Source organism: Hippocampus bargibanti, linkage group LG14 (assembly GCF_051943395.1).
Source record: "Hippocampus bargibanti isolate YZ-2025 linkage group LG14, ASM5194339v1, whole genome shotgun sequence".
Lineage (NCBI taxonomy): Eukaryota > Metazoa > Chordata > Actinopteri > Syngnathiformes > Syngnathidae > Hippocampus > Hippocampus bargibanti.
The window spans coordinates 12,669,879-12,690,994 of record NC_142747.1 but is presented as its reverse complement, the minus strand read 5'-3'; the positions used below and the strand labels follow the sequence as shown (position 1 = coordinate 12,690,994).

The window sequence follows — 21,116 nt, the reverse complement described above, 5'->3', positions numbered from 1 at the left end:
ATCAAAAGTAAACATTTTGTTTGAAACTGTCGACTTTTTGCTCCATCTGTTCTCTTGATAAACATATTGTAGCTATGCTCTAACTCAGATATGTCCAGCTCCAGGCCTGGAGGGCTACTATCCTGCCTGTTTTCCATCTGACCCGGCTGCAGCACACCGTATTTAGGTGCTCTGCTCATCGGCCAGCTCTGAAGCAGCATTAAAATGGTCCTGGTGATTTGAATTACATTCGTTTCTCCTGGGAGAGCTGGAAAACAGGCAGGACAGCGGGCCTTGAGGACCGACTTTGGACGCCCCTGGTCTAACTCTGTATTAAGTGTATCAATACTCCCATCTACTGGTTCATTTTTTAAGTGCAACATTCCCAAATCATGCAACTTGGATACAAGTCCTCATTAAGGTTGCTGGTTAACTGTAATTAGAAGAAAAGCAGGATATACCACAGGCATTGACAAAAACACTCACATTCATATCCATGTGCAAATATTATTTTAAAAAATAAAGTAAGAACAATTCAACAACACCCCCTCACCTCGATCCTTGTGAGGAAAAGCAGATTGTAAAATGGGTGGATGGCTATGATTAGGTTATGAATCATAACATGCAAGGCTAACAAAAAAAGGTAATAATATAGGTTTATTTGTTAGAAGACTGTCGTTGGCGACAGGTAACAAATAATGGTGGGGGGGGGGCATGGTGATTTGTAATACAGAACAAAAATCCACCATAACAGAACAATACATTGTCGTAACCATTCAAAAAGGGAGACAAAAGCATATACTCCAAAACACGTTAAGACTGAAGATTGTATCAACAATATTTTATTCTCTACAAGTTCCAGTGTTATGTTTCCTATTTGACATTTCAAACCAACAGTAAGAACAAATTGATTACTTTACATATTTACAAATTGGTTTGGTCATTCTTTACTGTAACACCTCATTGTAGGAGCTTAGTCATGGAAACAGGACTTCTGTAGATTCTTCACCAAATCCCCATTTTCGCTCTTTCAAGGTGCTAATTTCCCTTGAATCATAACAGACACGTTAGGTGTCTCTGTGTTAACAACCACGTTGAGGAACATTGTCTGAAACTCTGAGAAATACTTAATTTGGAAATAGTGACAGATAAATAAGAAGGGATGCGATTACACGTGCGCTTTTGTCATTTTTGGACCTTTTAGTTTGGTGTTTGAGTAGCATGAAGGAGTTTAAATAAAATGTGCAATGAATTCCAACTTTGCCTTTTGACTTTGATCCACATTAGGAATAAACAATTAAGATAGCAAACGTGTTTTCGCAACTTACCCAACTAGAAATTGTCCATCTTGTTTACTTCTCATTGAAGTTAAAAAAAATGGCACATGTACAGCTTTGAGTTCATGGATTTACAAACATTAGATGCAAACAGAATTAGAAAAGTCCGATCCGGTTTCATGCCAGTGTGAATAAGATGACACAAGAAGGTGAGACTGGCTCAACACTATAAGATTGTTTCAAAGACAAAGTAAGATTGTGTTTTTCATTTCTAATAATAAAATTAGAGTAATATTGACCCACCAAAAAAGCATGGACTCTTGAATAATCGCAGCATCAAGGCGTGCGAGAAGCTTTTTAGTAGATTGCATTAGATCCAAGAAATGACAAAGCTGAAAATTCATCTGCTGAAAATTTGGTTAATATAAACTTTTTTTTGTATATTTCTACCTCATCCAGCATAAATAGACTGGATTTGCTTGCCTTGTAAAAAAATCAGTATTTGTGAGGTAAATAAAGATACAAATAAAAGAAAAAAAATAATCCCTTCAATGAATCAGCATTATTTTCTTTCTGTGCTTCAAACACCACAACATTTTAAGACACGCAAGTCAAATTGAAATGTACTCTGATACTACCCTACAGTTGTAGTTACAGTATATACAGTAGAAAAACAAAAGCCTTTTTTTCGTTTTGATCAACATGGTGATGGGAATCTTTAAATACTGAATATATTTCTTCCTTTGTAAAGTATTAATTAAATTAACTAAAAACATGATTTCCTAAAAGCAGCACAGAGGTGACAGACAGCAGTGAAGTGGGGAAACAAAGAAAGATTTGCAGTATGTCATGAATCCTTTGTGTACAATTAAAGCAAACATCTCAATTTTTGTCTTAAAAATAGCAAGAAAATATATATATGTAACCAAAACACTCAAGACAAAAAAAAAAGAGATGCGTACGTTGAATATATTTGTATGGGTAAAACATGACATCGTTAAGACAGTTTTTCACAAGCTGGTAGGATAAATTGCTCTTTAAAAAAAGTGCATTGAGATATTTTAAAACATTTTCTTTAATTTAAGTATGCTGTATTATGCAACATATTGCACCTATGGAGCCCGTCATTCTCTTCTCCTCTAAGGCCATTGCAAATGTACGTTCATCTTTAAAGTACCTCCCAACAGATAACAGAACATTCAATTTTTCAAAGCTAAATGATCATTCGGGAACCAAGTTTTTGTATTTATTGAACATAAACTGCCCCCTGACTCCAAATATCCTGAAAGACAGATCACATGCAATTTAGGAAGGAATTTGAGTTCACTCCATTCCAAGCACTGACATTGAAAGGCCTGCATTGTTCAGTGGAAAACCCAAATAGTTAAAAAAAAACATGCAATGTGATGGAAAAAAAAACAGATTAAATTTCAGTCTTGTCCTTCCAAATAAAAAGGTAAGATCATTTCAATAAATAAATTGGCATTAGCTTGTATGAACTCTGCTCTGCAAAATCCGATTTTGTTTTTAGTAAAAAAAATCAGCAGCACACAGAGTAAAGAAAGACACAGTTGAAATTGTAAAATAAAGGACAGCAGACTGTTTCAGCCCATATGCGGTTTGGTTGACATTATTGGATAAAAAAAGAGCAGATTTTATTTTCAAAGAGTTACCCAAAACATGTGTTCAGACCAGCGAGCCCGCTCTGCTCTGCGCGGGCACCATAACGGGCACGGCTCCCATCCGCTCCAATGTGGCCTGGCTGACGGCGTACGAGTGCGTATGCTGCCCATGCGTGGGCGTCACCACCGGCTTGAGGCTCACGGAGCCGTTGCTGCGCGCCATGGTGGTGGGTGACGGGGCCGAGTTTGTGGTGACCACCAGGGTCTTGGGTGGCGGGAGTGTGTGGCTGCCGTTGGCAAAAGAGGACGTGGTCGTCGTGGTGGGTTGAGGGTGGCGAGAAAGGGGCACGGAGCCTGGAGCTGCGACCGCTGAGCCGTGTCCGTGTCCTGGGTTCTGGGACTGTCTGTGTCCGTGCGGGCCGTGGACGGCGGTGGCGAAGGTCTGCCGCGTGTCTCCGTTGTAACGTGTATACGAGTTGGTGTCGTAGTTGGGTTTGGGGTTGTGCCAATAGCGACTGTTGTAGGTGTTGGTGGAAGTCAGCGTGTCGTTTTCCGACGATGAGGCGTCGGCGTGGAACGCTTTCACCGATGAGGACCTCTTTGGCGGGAGGTCGTCTTCCCTGTGGAGATGTGTGAGTGAGAGGATATTTGCTTTCAAAACAGAAACCTGGATTGTTTGTGCCAAATGTGAAAAGCTTCACTAGAGTAGACTTCAATATTTTGAACTTCCTTAATGGATTAAAAAATCCTGGTGACAGCAAGTGGATGTGCAGGGTAGTCCAACAAGATGCGTACCCATGAAAATTTCAGTTGTGGCTTTGATTAAAAAGCTATTTATTTCAAATTACATCCACACATTATTCAGTTTATGGAAGACCATTCACCAGAGTTTCAGCTATTTCTGTCAATGTTTAGTCAATTTATGGCTTTCCGAAGACAAAGTTCTCAATCACTTTCACACACTCCTCTTACACACTCATCGGGAGGGTGACCCAAAAAGATGTGTCTTACTGAGTCCCTCACTGCTGCAAAGTTTTCTCTCGAAAGAGGAGTGTGTAAAAGTGAGTGACAACTTTGTTAGACGAGTACAGGTTTGCTTGCAACGAAAAGGTGGACATTTGGAACACATCTGGGGAAAGCCATAAATCGACAAAAAATTGACAGAAATACCTGAGACTCTGGTGAGTGGTCTTCCATAAACTGAATAGCATGTGGTTGTAATTTGAAATAAATAGCTTTTTAATCAAAGCCACAGTGGAAATTTTCGTGGGTACGCATCTTTTTGTATAAATAGTTGCCCCAATATTTTTGGTTTAACAATGCGACAAATCTGTTTTCGAAAAAAAAAAAAGTAAAATTGAACCTGATCTCATTGGGTATTTCTTCCTCCTCATATTTGTTCTTATTCTTCCAGTAGTAGAGGGTGACCACCACCAACAGGCAGCAGATGATGAGTGCCAGCACTCCAGTAGCAATGGTCCCTGCTATCAGACCCACACTCTGAGGCTGGGCTAAAAATGTTGGGAGGGGGAAAGGGTGCATGTGAGAAAAAATATCCTGATACTGTGCAATATCAGAATCAGAAATAGTCTAACAGTGCTGAAATTTGCAATGTATAGCAGCATGATTGAAAGGGGTGGCGGTGGAGGGAAAAAAAAAAGGGAAAATAACACCCCTCCCCCCTTCCCCCCCAAAAAAAGACATGTAAAGGTCCAGGTTCAAATTGCACGGCCCACCACCAACTCAGAGAAAGGCTCCAGCGACCCCAAGTTCCGAGTGAGGATTCGGTGCTTCAGAAAATTAACGTCTTTTTTGGTGTATAAGGTGCACCCCCAATGAATGGTGTATTTTCAAACTTTTCACATATAAAAGGCGCACGGAGTAAGGCGCATCTTTAATGAATGAAAAATGTTTTCCATATAAATATAAATATTTAAATGTTTTCCAAATATAAGGCACACCCCATTATAAGGTGCTGCAGTGGGCTACGCACTATTTCTACAGGGAAAATTGTGTCGTGGCTGCAGACAGTCGTTGAGAGACCTTTTGTGGCTCAATATTATTTCACATATAAGGCGCACTTGCATATAAGGTGCAGGATCATGTTTTGAAAAAAAAATCAAAGCTTATTTAGGTGGATCTTATACACCGGAAAATATTGAAATAGAATGGACTGAAACAGTCTAAAAATGTCTGCATTTCTGCTTACAACAACTTTGATGGTAAAATGAAAAATCTATGAGAGGTGGTTTATGTTTGTACAGATAAAGCCATGCTCTGCAACAATATAACCAAGCAGGTTCACCACAACACATACATTCTAAATCAATACGCCATCATTTCACAATCCAGAGTGTCTCATTCTTGTTCTCATATCACTTTGACAAATGTCACAGACAAGGCTTTTGAACTTTACTTTAGCACTTTTCATCAACTAACATAAGCCGTGTGAACTTACGTGCAACAACCTGAATATTGAGCAAGCATGTGCTCTTGCCAATGGCATTGCTGGAGGTGCACTGATAGAGTCCTGAGGTACCAGTGCTGATGTTTCTGAGTGTTACAGTGCCCTGCATCTGATCTGTGGGACACACACAGGTTGGATTATGTGTATAAAAGCCAGGATAAACTGGATGATATCCTTGACACACGTTTGTTTGAAGGATGGGAACTGTATAGCTTTCAGAATAATTCGAAAATGATTTTAGAGTTCCCTTTTGTTAACCAGATCGAATTGAACTACTTCCTCGAGTCCCCAAAAGAGGGCGCCAGATAGCTTTAGTAGAACATGGACGACAAGCTTTACTTGCACTCTAATGAGAATCTCGGAAAGACACATACTCGCCATAAAATACATTATTATCATTTTAGATTAATCCCATCGTCCATATATGGATATAGCAAAGTTTATTAAACTGGATATTCATCCGCGGATAAGTGTATTGTGGTCATGGGCGTTTCATCAAAGTGGTTGGATCAATACTGATTATGGTTATCTTTGTAAAGACAGAAATTTAATACAAGGCATTGTATTGGATCATGTTATGGCCAGCAAATATATTCCTTATACCAAACAATTGTTGCAGATTATTATTTTTGTTTTCACAGTGTGAAATGAATGGGTTAAAAAGTTGCACGTACTGCCTAAATTTTAGGCAGTACGTGCTTTAGGTGCTTTTAGGCCCTAAAAGCACCACTTGTTTCATAAAAAGGCTTCATTCAACAAATGCCTCAATATTGTATTGCATTGACATGACGAGATTCTAATTTACAGTCATAAACATGCAGTTTCAATTGGTATTGATTCTGTCGAAAACGGAGGCCTCTTTGGACATTAGCCTTTATGTACCTGGTAGTGTACACTACACACAGTGCAACAGTTGATAAATATCGACTGCCTGCTGTGCAAAAGACACAACCGGATAAGAGAGGAGAGGCCATGAAAAAAGCCCTCTTAGGCTGAATGCCAGCTGCCGAGTGACAACATCCAGTTTAACACATGCAAGTGCTTCTTGGATGAAGTGTGAAAACGTCAGCAATTGGTAGTCAGCATGAGAGAAGGGGGTGAAACCGCAAATTCTTGATCTCACACACACATACACGCAAAATATTTCTCATCCTCATCTCAATCACATCAGTTCTGGGGAGGATCACAGGGCGGAAATCTCCAGGTATGGTCGTGATAATGGACGGAGATGTCTGTGCTCCCTATAACGTGTGTGTTACATTTACCAGCAAAGGTGGGGCAAAAGGGAACCCCGATGGCCAGCTTGTTTCTAATACCTTGCATGGCGTTGTGCGGCAGCTTGGGCAGCGCGTCTAGCTTCTCCCACGAGTAGGACGGTGTTGGAATACCTTCATCTGAGCTGCAAAACAGCATGATGTCACTGCCTACATCCAGCGTTCCCTGGATTCGACATGCTGGCACCGAGGGGGGCACTGACAGATGAAAAGAGTGGGTGGTGAGATGTCAACCACTTTATGATGCATTTTTAAACATGTTTTTTTCAATACAAGATTACGTTGACAGAGATGTGAAATGACCATATATCATACCTGTCAACGTATACATTTTCCCTGTATTTCATAAGTTTTTTTTATCATTTCAAAAAAATGTATGGCGCACTCCAACTTTTATACAGGAAAAAAACTGTTAAAAATTGTGAACCAATCCTACAAATACCATTTTGGCTCAAATCCAGTTGGTCTCAATTGCTGATAGCCAACGACAATGCGGCCGCCGGCAAACTATCAAAAGTTATCGATACTATTTCTATGAACACAAGGAGAAAATTTACATGCCGCAGGATCGGATATATCGATAGTCCGGTTATATCAATATTTTTTCCGACTCCCGAGAATATCGATATAACGAGACTTTACTGTATATATATATAAATCACTGCGTATGGTCAGATTGATAAAAGCATAACGTGTGCATGCGCGGTAAGCTGTCTACATTTCTGCACGCGTCCGTGTTTTTTTTATCATTTCAAATAATTTCCTGCGTACTACAAATTTTATACGAGGATTGTAATCATTTATAAGGGCAGCTATTAGCCAAGGTTGACAGGTATGATATATGGTCATTTCACATATATTTGACCATATATCTGCCCATATATCTGCCCATATATCTGACCATATATGAACAGATATATGGTAACCTAAGTAAAAGTGAGGTACTTGATTCAACAAGTGCATTTATGTCACAGTATGATTTATGAAGTGAAGACAAATAGACAAGAACGATCCACCACTCATAATTTTTTTTAAAAACGTTTTGATATTTGCCATTTGGCCCAAATAACATAAAATGCACCAAAAGCTTTTGATATGCACATGTACAACTCGCTAATATGGAGCTGAAAGACAGTGACTGATCTAAAGAGACTTATCAATAACCGTTTCTACAACATGTATAGGATTACTACCTAGCACAGTGAGTCCGATGACACCGATATTTCGCCCCCCTCTATCTGGAAGGTTGTTCACCAGACACTGGTAGGTTCCAGTGTCTGACAGCTGGGTGTTGTTGATGAAGATGGAGGCACTTGTACTTGGCATGGTGGATACAAAGCCCACACGTCCGTTGAGGTGGTTCGCGAGACTGAATACTTGGCCGCCCTGGTAGATGATCACCTGGATTGGCAGATCACATAAAGGGAGGACAGAGGTGGTACCAGCAAAGTGAGCGGGGGTGGAGAGACGTGAAATTATTGACATTGATGGCAGAGACACCATTCAGGTAAATGGCAATTGAAGGAAAAATATATACATTGAAGAAAAAGGATAAGGCGCACCCTCAACGAATGGTGTATTTTCAAACTTTTTCCATATATAAGGCGCACTGGACTATAAGGGACACCTTCAATGAACGAAAAATGTTTTCCAAATAGGTAAAAATATACACGTTTTACAAATATAAGGTAAACTACATCATAAGGCGCTACAGTCGACGCTAGGGTTATACACGACTTCTGCCACAGGGGGAAATGGAGTTGGTGGCCATTGCCAGTAGTTGCAAGACCTGTTGTGGCTGAATATTACTTCACATATAAGGCGCTCCTGCGTATAAGGTGCAGGGTAATTTTTTTGAAGAAAATCAGGGCTTTTGGGTGCGCCTTCTACACCGGAAAATATGGTACTCTTTGTGGATATTTTTCTTTTTCTTTTACCTTTGGTAGCTTGGAAATTGAACGACTACATTCTTAAAATCTGACAATAAAAAAAAAAAAACTGTTTTTAATGTATTTTTTTCCATCAGGGTGGGCGGCGTTTTACTCATAGTAAGGACAAAATGTAAAGCTATCCCTATTGGATATTTTTTAGAAATTGATTAATTGATTTATTTTTAATTATTCCAGTTTTTTGACCACGACATTACATGGCTTGAGGAGCCCGCGATTAGAAGGAAGGAGCGTCAGCGCAGAGCGCCGATGCGTATGTGTAACTGTTGCGGCTTGGAATTGAAGCTGATTTATGGGGGACAGGAGATGTGAGACAATCTCTTTTCGTCAATGGATGCTACAGCTGCGTGTTTGCTTTCAACATTTAGCTTGTAGTCGACGTGCACATTCCACCATGATGTCCCTGATCCACTGGTGAAGAGACGCTTTGATCCTCTCCTCTCATCTGGAACTGCTTTATGTAACAAAGAGGGTACAGAAAGTGCTTAAGAATGAATGTCTCTCTGTGTCTTTGTGTTGTCATGTTATTTGTTATTTAGTTTTTTGTGTTCTTTTGACTTCAAGACGGCGCCGCGAGAGTGGCTGCCTTTCCAGCAGCTCCTATGTTTTGCTTTTCTACTTTCATTTCTTTCATAACTTTGCTGCTGTGAAATGTAAATTTCTCCACTGCGAGACTAATAAAGGCAAATCCAATCCAATCCAATCCAATCCAATCCATTGATAAAATAATCTGTTGATAAACGTATTTCGTATTAAAAATATTGATATTTTTTTTCTGATTACCGGTACTGTTTTTTTTTTTTACTTCTATATTTATTTTTGTTGATGAGAAGGAGGTTAAAGTGTCATTAGAAATAACAACCATCTACAATCTCATGAAAAAAGAAAGAATCAAGCATACAGACGTATAAGTGGTCACTTGTGGCTGAGTGATTAAAGCGAATATACCTAAAGTATGCGTTCTCGTAGCTTTATGGCATGAATAATTGCAATGATTTGCCTTGAAAAAATATCAACAGCAATCTGTTGCATGGAAAAATTGCTGTTGTTCGGATCCCGTTAAATAGCTGGAAGAACATTCACACAATTGCAAATTCAAGTTCGTTTCAACAGTAGCCAAAATGGAACTGTATAGTGCCACTTAGCAGTTTTTTTGACAACGATACTAGTGCAGCGTGTTCTACCGGAAACAAATTCCTTGTGTGTTCTACATACTTGGCAATAAAGATGATTCTGATTCTGATTAAAAGAAAGAAATCAAAGAAAAGGCTTTTTTTTAAATCCCCGCTCTGATTTTGAAGCTGCTTTCAACAGACTTGTTTGTGTGTCCGAGCGCCATGCAAAGCAGCTCCCACCCCTCAGCTGGGGCTACACAAAAGTTGAAGCGGACACGCACGAACACATGGTTTTTCGTGCACATGCGCACACCAACACACACACAGAAGGGAATCAGAGGGGCCATTCATTTGGCTCAAAAGAGTCCTCACTGAACTGTTCAAAGACCTAGCCAGGAGAAACAACGAGCTTCAGTGTGTGTATCTGTGAGCATGACAGGGATAGTTTTGATGAAAGCTGTGTGTGTGTGTGTGTGTGTGTGTGTGTGTGTGTGTGCGTGTGCGTGTGTGTGTCTACTGTCCTTCACTGCCACTGAACGGTTGTAAATTGCACGGCTGCAATTTCCTGAGTGCAGCGCGCTCGCTTTGTCCTCTTACGTGCAGATGAATAGGCAGCTCCTCAGCTGTGATGAGGGCCTGCAACTTCATCTCCTCCACGTCTGCCCCGTTTGGTATGTCAGTGTGCATTCATTTACTCATGCGATTGGTATATGGGGGTGAGAGTGTGTGATTGCTCTGCCAAAATAATTGTCTCTGCTTCTCACCCACGTGACACGGCGGCACGCATTCACGTGCATCGGTCAAGTCTGTCAATCCATACAGCAATGGAATCCTGTTTTATACTCTGGTGACTTTACAATATAATCTCGATGTTCACCGAAAACGATCCAGTCAATCGACCTCGCAATTGAACATTCCATTTGTGTGCGAGAGGATGAGCAGAGGATTAGAAGTAAGCAGTGGGAAAGAGTCAATTCAATGTGTTATTCTAAAAGAGTGTAGGGGTATGTACTGTAGACCCAACTGTAGTATATGTGTCGTAAACACCACATCCTTTCGCGTGACCTGCTTGGCCGCGTGACCTGCTTGGCCAACAGAAAGGAGGTGCAGGCATTTAGATGACGGACCGAGCAAAGAACACAAGTCTGGATAATGCCACTGTCTCTACACCAGTCGACCTCAGCTCCATCATTTCTCGTAAATTGAGAAGAAAGGAGCGTTGAGAAGAAAGGAGCGTCAGCTCGGAGCGCCGATGCGTATGTGCAACTGTCACGGGTTGGAATTGAAGCGGATTTATGTGGGGCAGGAGATGTGAAACAATCTCTTTTCATCAATGGATGCTACAGCTTCATGTTTATTTTCCACATTTGACATGCACATTTCGCCATAACGTCGCTGATTCACTGGTGAAAAGGATGCTTTGTTCCCCTCCTATTTCATCTACAACTGTATCATACAACAAAGAGGGTGCAGAAAGTGCTTAAAATTGAATGACTGTGTCTTTGTGTTGTCATATTTTGTGTTTTTGTTTTTGTGTTCTTTTGACTCCAAGATGGCGCCGCGAGAGTGGCTGCCTTTCCAGCAGTTGCGGTATTTTGTTTTCCTACTTCCTTTTCTTTCCATAACTTTGCCGCTGTGAAATGTAAATCCGGAGTTAAAGCATTACATTGCACGTGTTGGGAGAAGTATCGTGACCGTATCTGGTTATTTTCAGATGACCATAGCCTACTTCTGGACCAACCCAAAGGACCTTTTTGGCTGGGAACACAAGGGATACTGCTACCGCCTAAATAAAGCCTGAATAAAGCTCTAAGCCCCCTATAGCCTCCCTTCAATTTTCTAACCATAAGCCGTTACTGTTATCTCTTTCTATCCTTTGAGACATGACAGCGACATTATGAGCCCTCGCTCACTTTAAACTGCAGGTTTGCCATATGGTCCTTCTCTGTTTGACGGTCAATGGTCACTGTGCATTTATATGATCCAGGAAGAATATGTTTACAGAGGTTAATTTAATGTTATCATTTATTTTCAAATTATGAAACCAGTTCAAATTGTTTTGAAGGAATACAGGCTATATGGTGGCAAGAAGAGGACAGCACAGCACCATCAAAATGGTGATGGGAGGGGGATGTCATCATATTTTGGGACTGCTTTGCTGCCTCAGGGACTGGATGCATTGAAAAATGATTTCCCAAGTTTCTTAGACCACGTTCATCTGTCTTCCAATTGAAGCTTAACACGAGATGGGTGATGCAATCAGACAATGACCCAAAACTAATCCAACAATTGAATTGCTGCAACTGAAGAAAGTAACACTTCTGGAATGAAAAAGGAGAATTTAGTCAGGGAGTTGACATAAGCAATACGAAGGTATGGACGGATGGTCAGATTGACATTTTTCTGGAACAATTAATGTTACGGCAGTAATAAGTAACGTTGAGGCAGTTCTGGAAAAAATATCCAGACAGCGCCTCACAGTTGGCAGCCCAGGAGTCCAGACTTAAACCAAACAGAGATTCTGTGACGTGACCCCCAAGAGCAGGATTCCCACCATGCATTCCATTGATATTGCTGAAGTAAGTATGGAAAACTATGGCATAGTGTAAACTATTCAAATGTTTGAGGACACTTGCTATCGGACTAAAATAAGAAATAGAAGAGTCGTGCGTCTGATATCATTTGTGGAGAAGGAGGAAAATCACATTTTCCATCCATCTATAAGAGAGACCACTTATTTTTGGAAGGCTCATTGGGTCATAACAAAAACAACCTAATTGCCTTGATGTGTGTATCTGGCCTAAAACAATCTTATATTGATCCCTTCCCCAGAAGAAAAAGTCAATTGCAATGTGTATGCCATCGATTCATCCTCTGATGGACTGGATGGTTCGGATGAGGATCAAAATCTGATCATCTGAAATACGTTGACAGATGTTCTCTATTACAGATTAACGTCAGTTTTGCACCGCAGATTATCACTGACCTCAATATAAGAAGAGCAGCAGTTCAACTCACACAGTAAATTTATACTTCTCTGCATTCAAACAGCTGCTAAATACAGTAAAGTCTCGTTATATCGATATTCAAGGGAGTCCAAAAAAATATCGATATAACCGGGACTATCGATATATCCGACCCTGTTTGCATGTAATTTTCTCCGTGCGTGCATAGAAATAGTATCGATATAACCGGGACTATCGATATATCCGATATCGATATAACGAGACTTTACTGTATATCCTTTCAATATTTAACCCCTCGTGAATCACTCATCAGTGTCTTTGGGAGAGAAAAAAAAACTAATAAACAACACACACACACACACACACACACACACACACGCACACGCACGCACACGCACGCACACGCACACACACACACACACACACACACACACACACACCATATATATTAGTGGCGGACCGTTTTCTGATGGCCTAAAAATATCTGAATCATGGACTGATGTTGATTATATTTTAACCATGAATTCTTTTAAATTATTCCAAATTGTCTTTCAGCTTCTTTTCATTACTTTCCCCATGTTGTGCTACTTCCAGACGTGTGTTAAAGCTATTTTTAAGACGGATTTTAAGAAAATATAGACATCATTAAGAAAAGTCAGTAATTTCCCAGCCAATGGTACCCTCTATTGGACCTGTAGTAAATCACACCACACTTTTTTCACTCTGGATTGATAAAGACATAGCACTACTGAAGGCCTCGCAATGAAATCCACGGCCCACCACTGGTATGTGTGTATGAGCGTGTGTGCGTGTATGTATGTATGTGCGTGTGTGCATGTATGTATGTATGTATGTATGTATGTATGTATGTATGTATGTATGTATGTATGTATGTATGTATGTATGTATGTATGTATGTATGCATGTGTGTATGTATGTGCGTATGTGTGTATGTATGCGTGTGCGTGTATGTATGCGTGTGCGCAGGTATGTATGTGCGTGTATCTGTGTATGTGTGTGCGTGTATGTGTGTATGCGTGTGCGTGTGTGTGTATGTATGCGTGTGCGCATGTATGTATGTGCGTGTGCATGTATGTGCGTGTGCATGTATGTATGTATGTATGTATGTATGTATGTATGTATGTATGTATGTATGTATATTCTTAGTTGTAATTTCAAAGCTGACTGAAACGTCTCATGATTGTTCTCTCTCATAATTTCAGAATCCTTGATTTCACACTGGTCCATAGGGTGAACAATGATGAATTAATTATTGAAGGACAACCGACGTCACTTTTTTGTTTCTTAACTGACATCAGAAAAACGTTTTATAGCATCTAAAATACCCAAATCACACAGTATGATATTTTTGTTCAAATGCAAAACACCAATAAAATGACTTAAAGTGTCCAAAATCTGCAAAAAATTGAGCTGCGAATTGGGCATTTTCAGAAAGTCCCGCCCCCAGTTTTGACGCAAAGACGTCTTGCATTTCTGGAGAATGAAAACAATGGCTTCAGATTCGGAGAATATGCTTTCTTGTTACACATCCAGTTATGAATATGATTCAAATAGTTCTGAAGAGGAAAGCATACATGTTTGCAATCGATTAAATAATTTATTCCATGCCATTTTGAGGCAAACGGGCGGGGGGAATGTCTCACCCAAGAAGAGGCAGAAAAATGGCGACCAGCTCCGGTGAGGAATGAATCAGCTCGTTTCCACAGGCTGATACTATCTTTCCATGAAGTTTGCCTCCCTCTGCTAGCGGCTTTTGGGTGTAAGACATGGTTTAAAAAAACAGTACAGCAAAATACATTGACGTGATTGATAGACGATACAACGCGCCTTTTTTACGGTGAGGAGGCGGTCCTTTTCTGACGTCACGTACGGACTCGTCACCAACTCAAAAACAAGACTTCCTGAATGTTCAGCTCGAGTCTTAAAACGTAAAATATAGCTATATGCGGTGGAATCTTATTAAAATACGCCCAGTAGAAGTCATTTGAAGCCATTTTGCAAATTATGGACACAACTTGTCCGGAGACGTCGGTTGTCCTTTAAAATAATGTTGAGTTGGGCCTTCGAGACGGGGAGTTGTAAAACACAGAAACATATGACAGAATGAAAACATCAAGCAAAGCAAATTAAATTTTCTGTGAGAGGAGCTGCCGTGTCTCTTGCTTTTGCCGTGTTACACAGCTCAATAAGTAGCACTGTCGCTTTTTATCTGGACAGGGTATTCAAATTTGAGAAGACTGAGCGCGAGCTGAGTGGTCGAAGAGCGCTTTTTAGAGTGCTAACGCACGCCGCGAGGGTGTGTAAGTGTACAGAGTTCTGTTCAGTAATTCTTAATGGCTTTTAGCATCAACTGTAATCATTTATGACATTCATTCTCCAAAATGACCTTGTTCATGCACTGTCACCGCCCGGGCCCCCACGTCAATTCAAACAAAGAACTGAAAGTGCCTGTTTCTGCTTGCGTATGTACCTTTCACGACTTTTCTGCTAGTGAGAATGCACACTTAAAAAGTTGGTACCCTGTGTTTTTTATACTTCTAAAGTACACGTTATGTAATGTCAAGTGATGGTGCCGCATAAAACAACAAATCTCTAGTGGCAGTGTACATTGTGTCAGTCGACAACAGCTGATAATAGCATCAAGTCACTCTGATTATATTTGTTGAGCATACCTGAGCACAGTGAGACCATCATGGCGTGATGGATCTGATTTGAACATTATCCATGCATGTTTTTGTCTCTACGTGTTGTGCGAACACGGTAAATGTATTGAAGTTATGCACGGATGCATGCACAGATTTGTGCTGCGATTTGGACCGGCGGCGCCAGTTCGACGCTAGTTTGTGGCGTCGGTGTGTATGTCTGTGGGCTTCTGCGTGTGGTGAACAGCTGCTATAGAGAGCCTGTTGTGGGCATGAGGTAATTAGTGCAGAAGATAATCATATTATTTGGACGGCCGACCAGCGGAGGTTCAAAGTGAGGGGAGGCAGGTGAGCTTGTATGGCCGGCAGCTGCATGTTAAATAAGTTAAAAATGAATCACATACATCCTGACAATGGGAAGGACAAATTAAGCGGACAGTGAAAGTGGGAGGTGAGAAAAAAATACACACACCCAGCCAAATAAATAAATAAACAAATAAATAAAAAAATAAAAAAATAAAAAAATAAATAAATAGCTAAATACATCAGCACACACAAATAAATAAGTGAATAAATACACAATAAATAAATATGTCAATAAAATAAATACATAAACAAATGCATAAATAATAAAATACATAAACAAATGCATAAATAATAAAATACATAAACAAATGCATAAGTAATTAAATACATAAACAAATGCATAAGTAATTAAATACATAAACAAATGCATAAACAATTAAATACATAAATAAATCAATACATACATACATAAATCAATACATACATACATACATACATACATACATACATACATACATACATACATACATACATACATACATACATACATACATACATACATACATACATACATACATACAGCAACAAACAAATAAACAAACAAATAAAGAATTAAATAAATACATAAGTAAATAAACATATAAATAAATAAATACTCTATAGACTTATTAACAGCAGGGCCACACTCACAACCTCGACATCTATTAAAGCCTAAAAGCTACTACTTCTACATAATTTATACTCCCAAGGTGCGTTCAGATGCACCAAAAGAGATTCTCTACCTGTCTGCATTTGGCTGTAAAACTGTCCAGATTGTAACGTTGCACGTATCGTGGGGACGTTTGTCACATGGCTCATATAACACATACGGTGACAGGGGTTTTTGCGGATTGCTTTTATTTTGCTTCATGATGAGCCAATCTCTGGTTCCAATATAAATAAGTCAGAGAAGCCAGATAGAGAAGATCTTAATATCTTAATATATTAATGTTGTACATAGGGGAAAATGTTTCTTTGCTGAAATACTTGCATGCGCGCCGGTCATGGAATTAACATTTGCATGCATCACATGTTGAGTGAGTGCACATTTCTTTTTACTCACTGCATGATTTCTGACATTACTCACTCCATATGTGTGTGCGCTACTTGCTTTACTTGAATTTCAGTGACAAATTGTTTCCGTACAAATGGTCATATGTCTTTCACGTTTTAAATATTTTACTACTGGGCATGTTTTATTAAACTTATGGAATCTCATTTAAATCCGTTTTTGGCATGATGAAAAGTCATAACAAATGAGATTAGATTGGGTTTTCTTGTCACAAACTGTGTATGTTACACAAACAGGAGAGAGAGGATCTGGAACTTGAAGTAAGCCTGAAAGACTACACCATATACTGGATACTTCACTTGGCACACCGGAGAACTGCTTCTCGTTTGTAATGCTATTTAAAATGCAGTATAATCTTAAAGTTTTCTTGGATATACAGTAGTTCTTGAAGAGAATTTCAACACATTACATGGCGAAACTTCTCTCCCCGGAGGGCTCCTGGGGCGATATCTGAACACACCTTGTTTCCATATCATTATTGGAATCGTTTGTACCTGTTTTGACTGCAAGATGTCAAGGTGAAAGCGGCAATCCACACGGGGCATATGCGGGGAGGTTACATTGGAAAGTGAGTTAGAAAAAAATATTCCCCAGGATATTGCACTACATCTTTACGGCAACACTCCTTTAATTGACCGTTCTTTCACTCAAGACACTCCGGCATTGAGCGGAGCTTCACTGTGGGTGAGCCAGTGTGTGTGTACCTGTTCCGGCTGGTTGGCATTGGATAGTGGGATCACCATCCAGATGATGTTGAGGTTGTTGAGAGCAGCGCTGGTGCTGAAAGAGCAAGGCAGGACGGCTGCTTGGCCTCGGGCTACCTGGATACTGCTCTGCGATACCATGACATCCAGTGCGTTGACACTCACTGCAAAGGGGGAGCCAGAAACCGATTGGTGACTTCAGAAATAAAAGATACTGTTGTAGGACACAATATTAACGATATAATTTGATCATCTACAAGCGCTGTGTTGAACACATAATCAAAGGGGTATGAATGAACAATATCTATTTTGGGGGGGTTCATAGAAATACACGTGAACTGCTGAGAGCGGAGGGTGAGAGTCTCTCAAAGGCAACCTATTTCTAGATCGGCTGAAGAAGTTAAAGCCCAAACCATATCACACCTCTGCCTAATATTTACCTAATTCACTGCCAGACATGTACAGAAATGTGTTCACTCCAGTGCCAGGGTTTTTTGTCATTTTCACTCAAATTCCAGGACACATGAATATTGAGTTTTCGGACTATATAAACATCCAATGCAGAATAAGAAACCTTAGACTCTCTTCTCTAATAAGAAAAAAATAGTTAATTCCTAAGTTATATGGGTCGAGAGTTATATGAGCTTGAAATGAGGGTGGCTGTCCAAAATACAATGCAGTACATACATATTGGTTTATATAGCGCTTTAACAACAGCTGAAGCTGGAACAAAGCGCAAACATGAAAAAAAAGAGAAATTCCCTTGTGGAAGGGAAGAAAACATTGTCGGAGGTCGGACCAGCGCGTTATCGGCACAACCCGCAGGAAAAAAACAAAACTCAAACAAATTCGGATTCAATTCCCGAATAAATTCAGGGATGGCATGTATTGAGTTAAAAATAAAGAATGTGTTTTTGTCCCGCCATGTATGCCAGCAACTTAAGTGACAGAAAGAACAACTCAATAATGTCCGATTAAATGGCAAAAATATGAAATGGGAAAAATAAGTTTTTATTTTTGCGATAATTATGTTTGGTGGTGTGCTGTGAGATTTTAAGAACTTCCAATATAACTGATTGGATGCCAATTGTATTTTTTATGGATATTACTGTCTTGCTTTCATATTCTGGCAGCAACTTCCCACGCTTTCATTTGTCTCAAAAACACACCGTGTTCTATACACTCAAGGGAGGTTGGTTAAACAACTTCTCATCGATATATGCATTAAAAATACCTGAATTATTCAGGCATTTTTACTTCAACATATTCTCAACTCAAATGTCATCCCTTGCTGTGACTCCTTTGTGCCAATCAATCTGCACATGGACAGTCAACAAACAAATGGCCTCATTACAGGAAATGAGTCACCATGAAGTGTATTGAATTCGAGAACAACGAAAGAAAGACAGACAGACAGACAGAAAGAAATAAAGAAATGAAGAAATAAAGAAAGAAAGAAAGAAAGAAAGAAAGAAAGAAAGAAGGAAAGAAAGGAGAACAAAAGAAAGAAAGAAAGAAAGAAAGAAAGAAAGAAAGAAAGAAAGAAAGAAAGAAAGAAAGAAAGAAAGAAAGAAAGAAAGAAAGAAAGAAAGAAAGAAAGAAAGAAAGAAAGAAAGAAAGAAAGAAAGAAAGTAGGGACATCTCCCCGCACCAAGCTTCCCCCTCAAGGCTGAAGCTCACAATAGCTGCCGGGCCTATTTGACAACACATTCAGAAAGCCTCTGAGTAAGATGTCGCCCAAGGGCCCCCATACAAAATAAATGAATAAGTAAATAATTTAAAAAAAAAAATCAAAATAAAGATAACATGCATACTGTCTGTTTTTTATTTGTTTTGGGAGGGGTTCTGCCATCGGTCAAATACCTAGACTGGTACTCGTAAGAGGGAGCACATAACTCCTACACTGGCATCCCTTCACTGGCTCACTATACATTTTAGAGCTCTTTTCAAGATCTTACTATTTCTTTTGAAATGTTTAAATGGCCACGCTTCCCCTTAACTCTCTGAGCTCATCCACACACCTTCCCGGCCCCTCAGGTCTATCTGACCAGACATTGTTAGATGTGCCAAAAACTAAACAAAGGCTCATCGGGGATTGAGCCTTCTCCGTTGCTGGTCCCACTCTTTGGAATGACCTGCCACTGAACATTCGGCAAGCCCCCTCGCTGCCCATCTTTAAAATTGGCCTCAAAACTCACTTGTGCTATTTGGCATTTGACTCAGCATGATTCAGACTTGATCTTAGTTTTACTCTTTGGTATGTTCTACTATCTGTGTGATTGCTTTATTTCCTGTATATGATAGTTGTCCATATTCAGTGCTTTGGTACAGCTTCAGTTCTAAAAGCGCTATATGAATTAATATGCATTGTATAAATAACGAGTCATGCACCAAAATCATTGGTGGTTCACTGGCCAATCAAGCGACCTTTTATGTCGGGAACCTATGGCTCGCGAGCCATATATGGCTCTTTTGATTATTGCATCTGGTTCGCCGATAAAACTAAATAATGCAGTGATACCTCGGTTTACGAACCCCTTGGCTTACGAACGTTTCGGTTTACGAACGTTAAATTTATGAACATTTTACCTTGGCATACAAAATATTTTTCGGGATACACACGGCGCTGCCACAATGAGTGATGACTCGTTCGCGAAGAGCCCGTTCTCCTAAAAAGAAAATGGCAGCTGACTGTTTTTGTCCTCTATTCCCCGCCCTCAGTCGTCGGTTAAAGCCACGTGATTGGTCAAGAATGCATCAGTGAGGGAAGGTGGTTTGAACATGAAAGAGACAGGCAGACGACAGTGAGAGAGTTTCAACTTTGATGATTCAGAGGCAGAGTGTAGACTGCAAAGTTAAAATATCCCAACAATCAGGCTCCACAAACAACCCGCACAAGTCATCTGTACACATGATGCAAAAAGCTATCGACCCAACTAAACAGAACCTCAATTGATGAGGAACTAGATAACATTATCACAGAGAAAGCACCTACAAGGGATCATTCCTCAAGATGGTAAAAGAAGAAGATTACGTTCCTCAGCAAGTGTTTAATGCTGAGAAAACCGGCCACTCCATTCCATCAAGCCATCAACGACCATCACAAAGATAAATAAAATGAATATTATACAGTAGAGTTTATTTCTTTAATTATAATACCATAACACATTTATTATACATAAAATAAGGTATATTTTGTGTAGTTTTAAGGCTTAGAAAATAAGAAAGTAGAAAAATATGTTTTATGAGGACCTGGGAACGGATTATTCTCATTTTAATGGTTTCCTGTGGGAAATTAATTTTCGGGATACACACTTTTAGCCTTACACTCTGTCTGGGAACCAATTAAGTTCGTAAGCTAAGGTATCACTGTGGTCTTATTTTTTCTGTTCATTTCATGTTTGGGGCGGTAGTTGGCGGAAAGCACAATTTTGATTGGATGATACTGACCTATGGCCGTTGAAGTCGAAACAGGTAAATGCTCCCTTTTAAATAAACCTTACGAGTAAAAAAAACATACACTTCAGGTTGAATGGACGGAAGGATTTGCCTTTATGGAGAGAAAAAGTTCTGCCATGATTCTAATTTGCAATGAAACAATACCATGAATGAAACTGTTGAATATCAGTGGCACTTTGACATGCCTCATGCTAACGTTAGCATCGATATACTTCTGTGAGAGA

General features: G+C 39.8%; 1 protein-coding gene across 1 annotated transcript in view; it reads right to left on the bottom strand.

Annotated features, from left to right (window-relative positions):
• Positions 1-799: 799 nt before the first annotated feature.
• The window catches only part of igsf11 (immunoglobulin superfamily member 11), an 89,081-nt gene continuing 68,764 nt past the window's right edge, over positions 800-21,116 (bottom strand). The window contains exons 2-7 of the mRNA XM_089013606.1: positions 17,434-17,597; positions 7,813-8,020; positions 6,662-6,817; positions 5,337-5,459; positions 4,242-4,389; positions 800-3,498 (exon numbers count right to left, since the gene is read on the bottom strand). Coding sequence (XP_088869732.1) covers positions 2,943-3,498; positions 4,242-4,389; positions 5,337-5,459; positions 6,662-6,817; positions 7,813-8,020; positions 17,434-17,597 — 1,355 coding nt within the window. The 3' untranslated portion in view covers positions 800-2,942. The remainder of the gene's footprint in view (positions 3,499-4,241; positions 4,390-5,336; positions 5,460-6,661; positions 6,818-7,812; positions 8,021-17,433; positions 17,598-21,116) is intronic.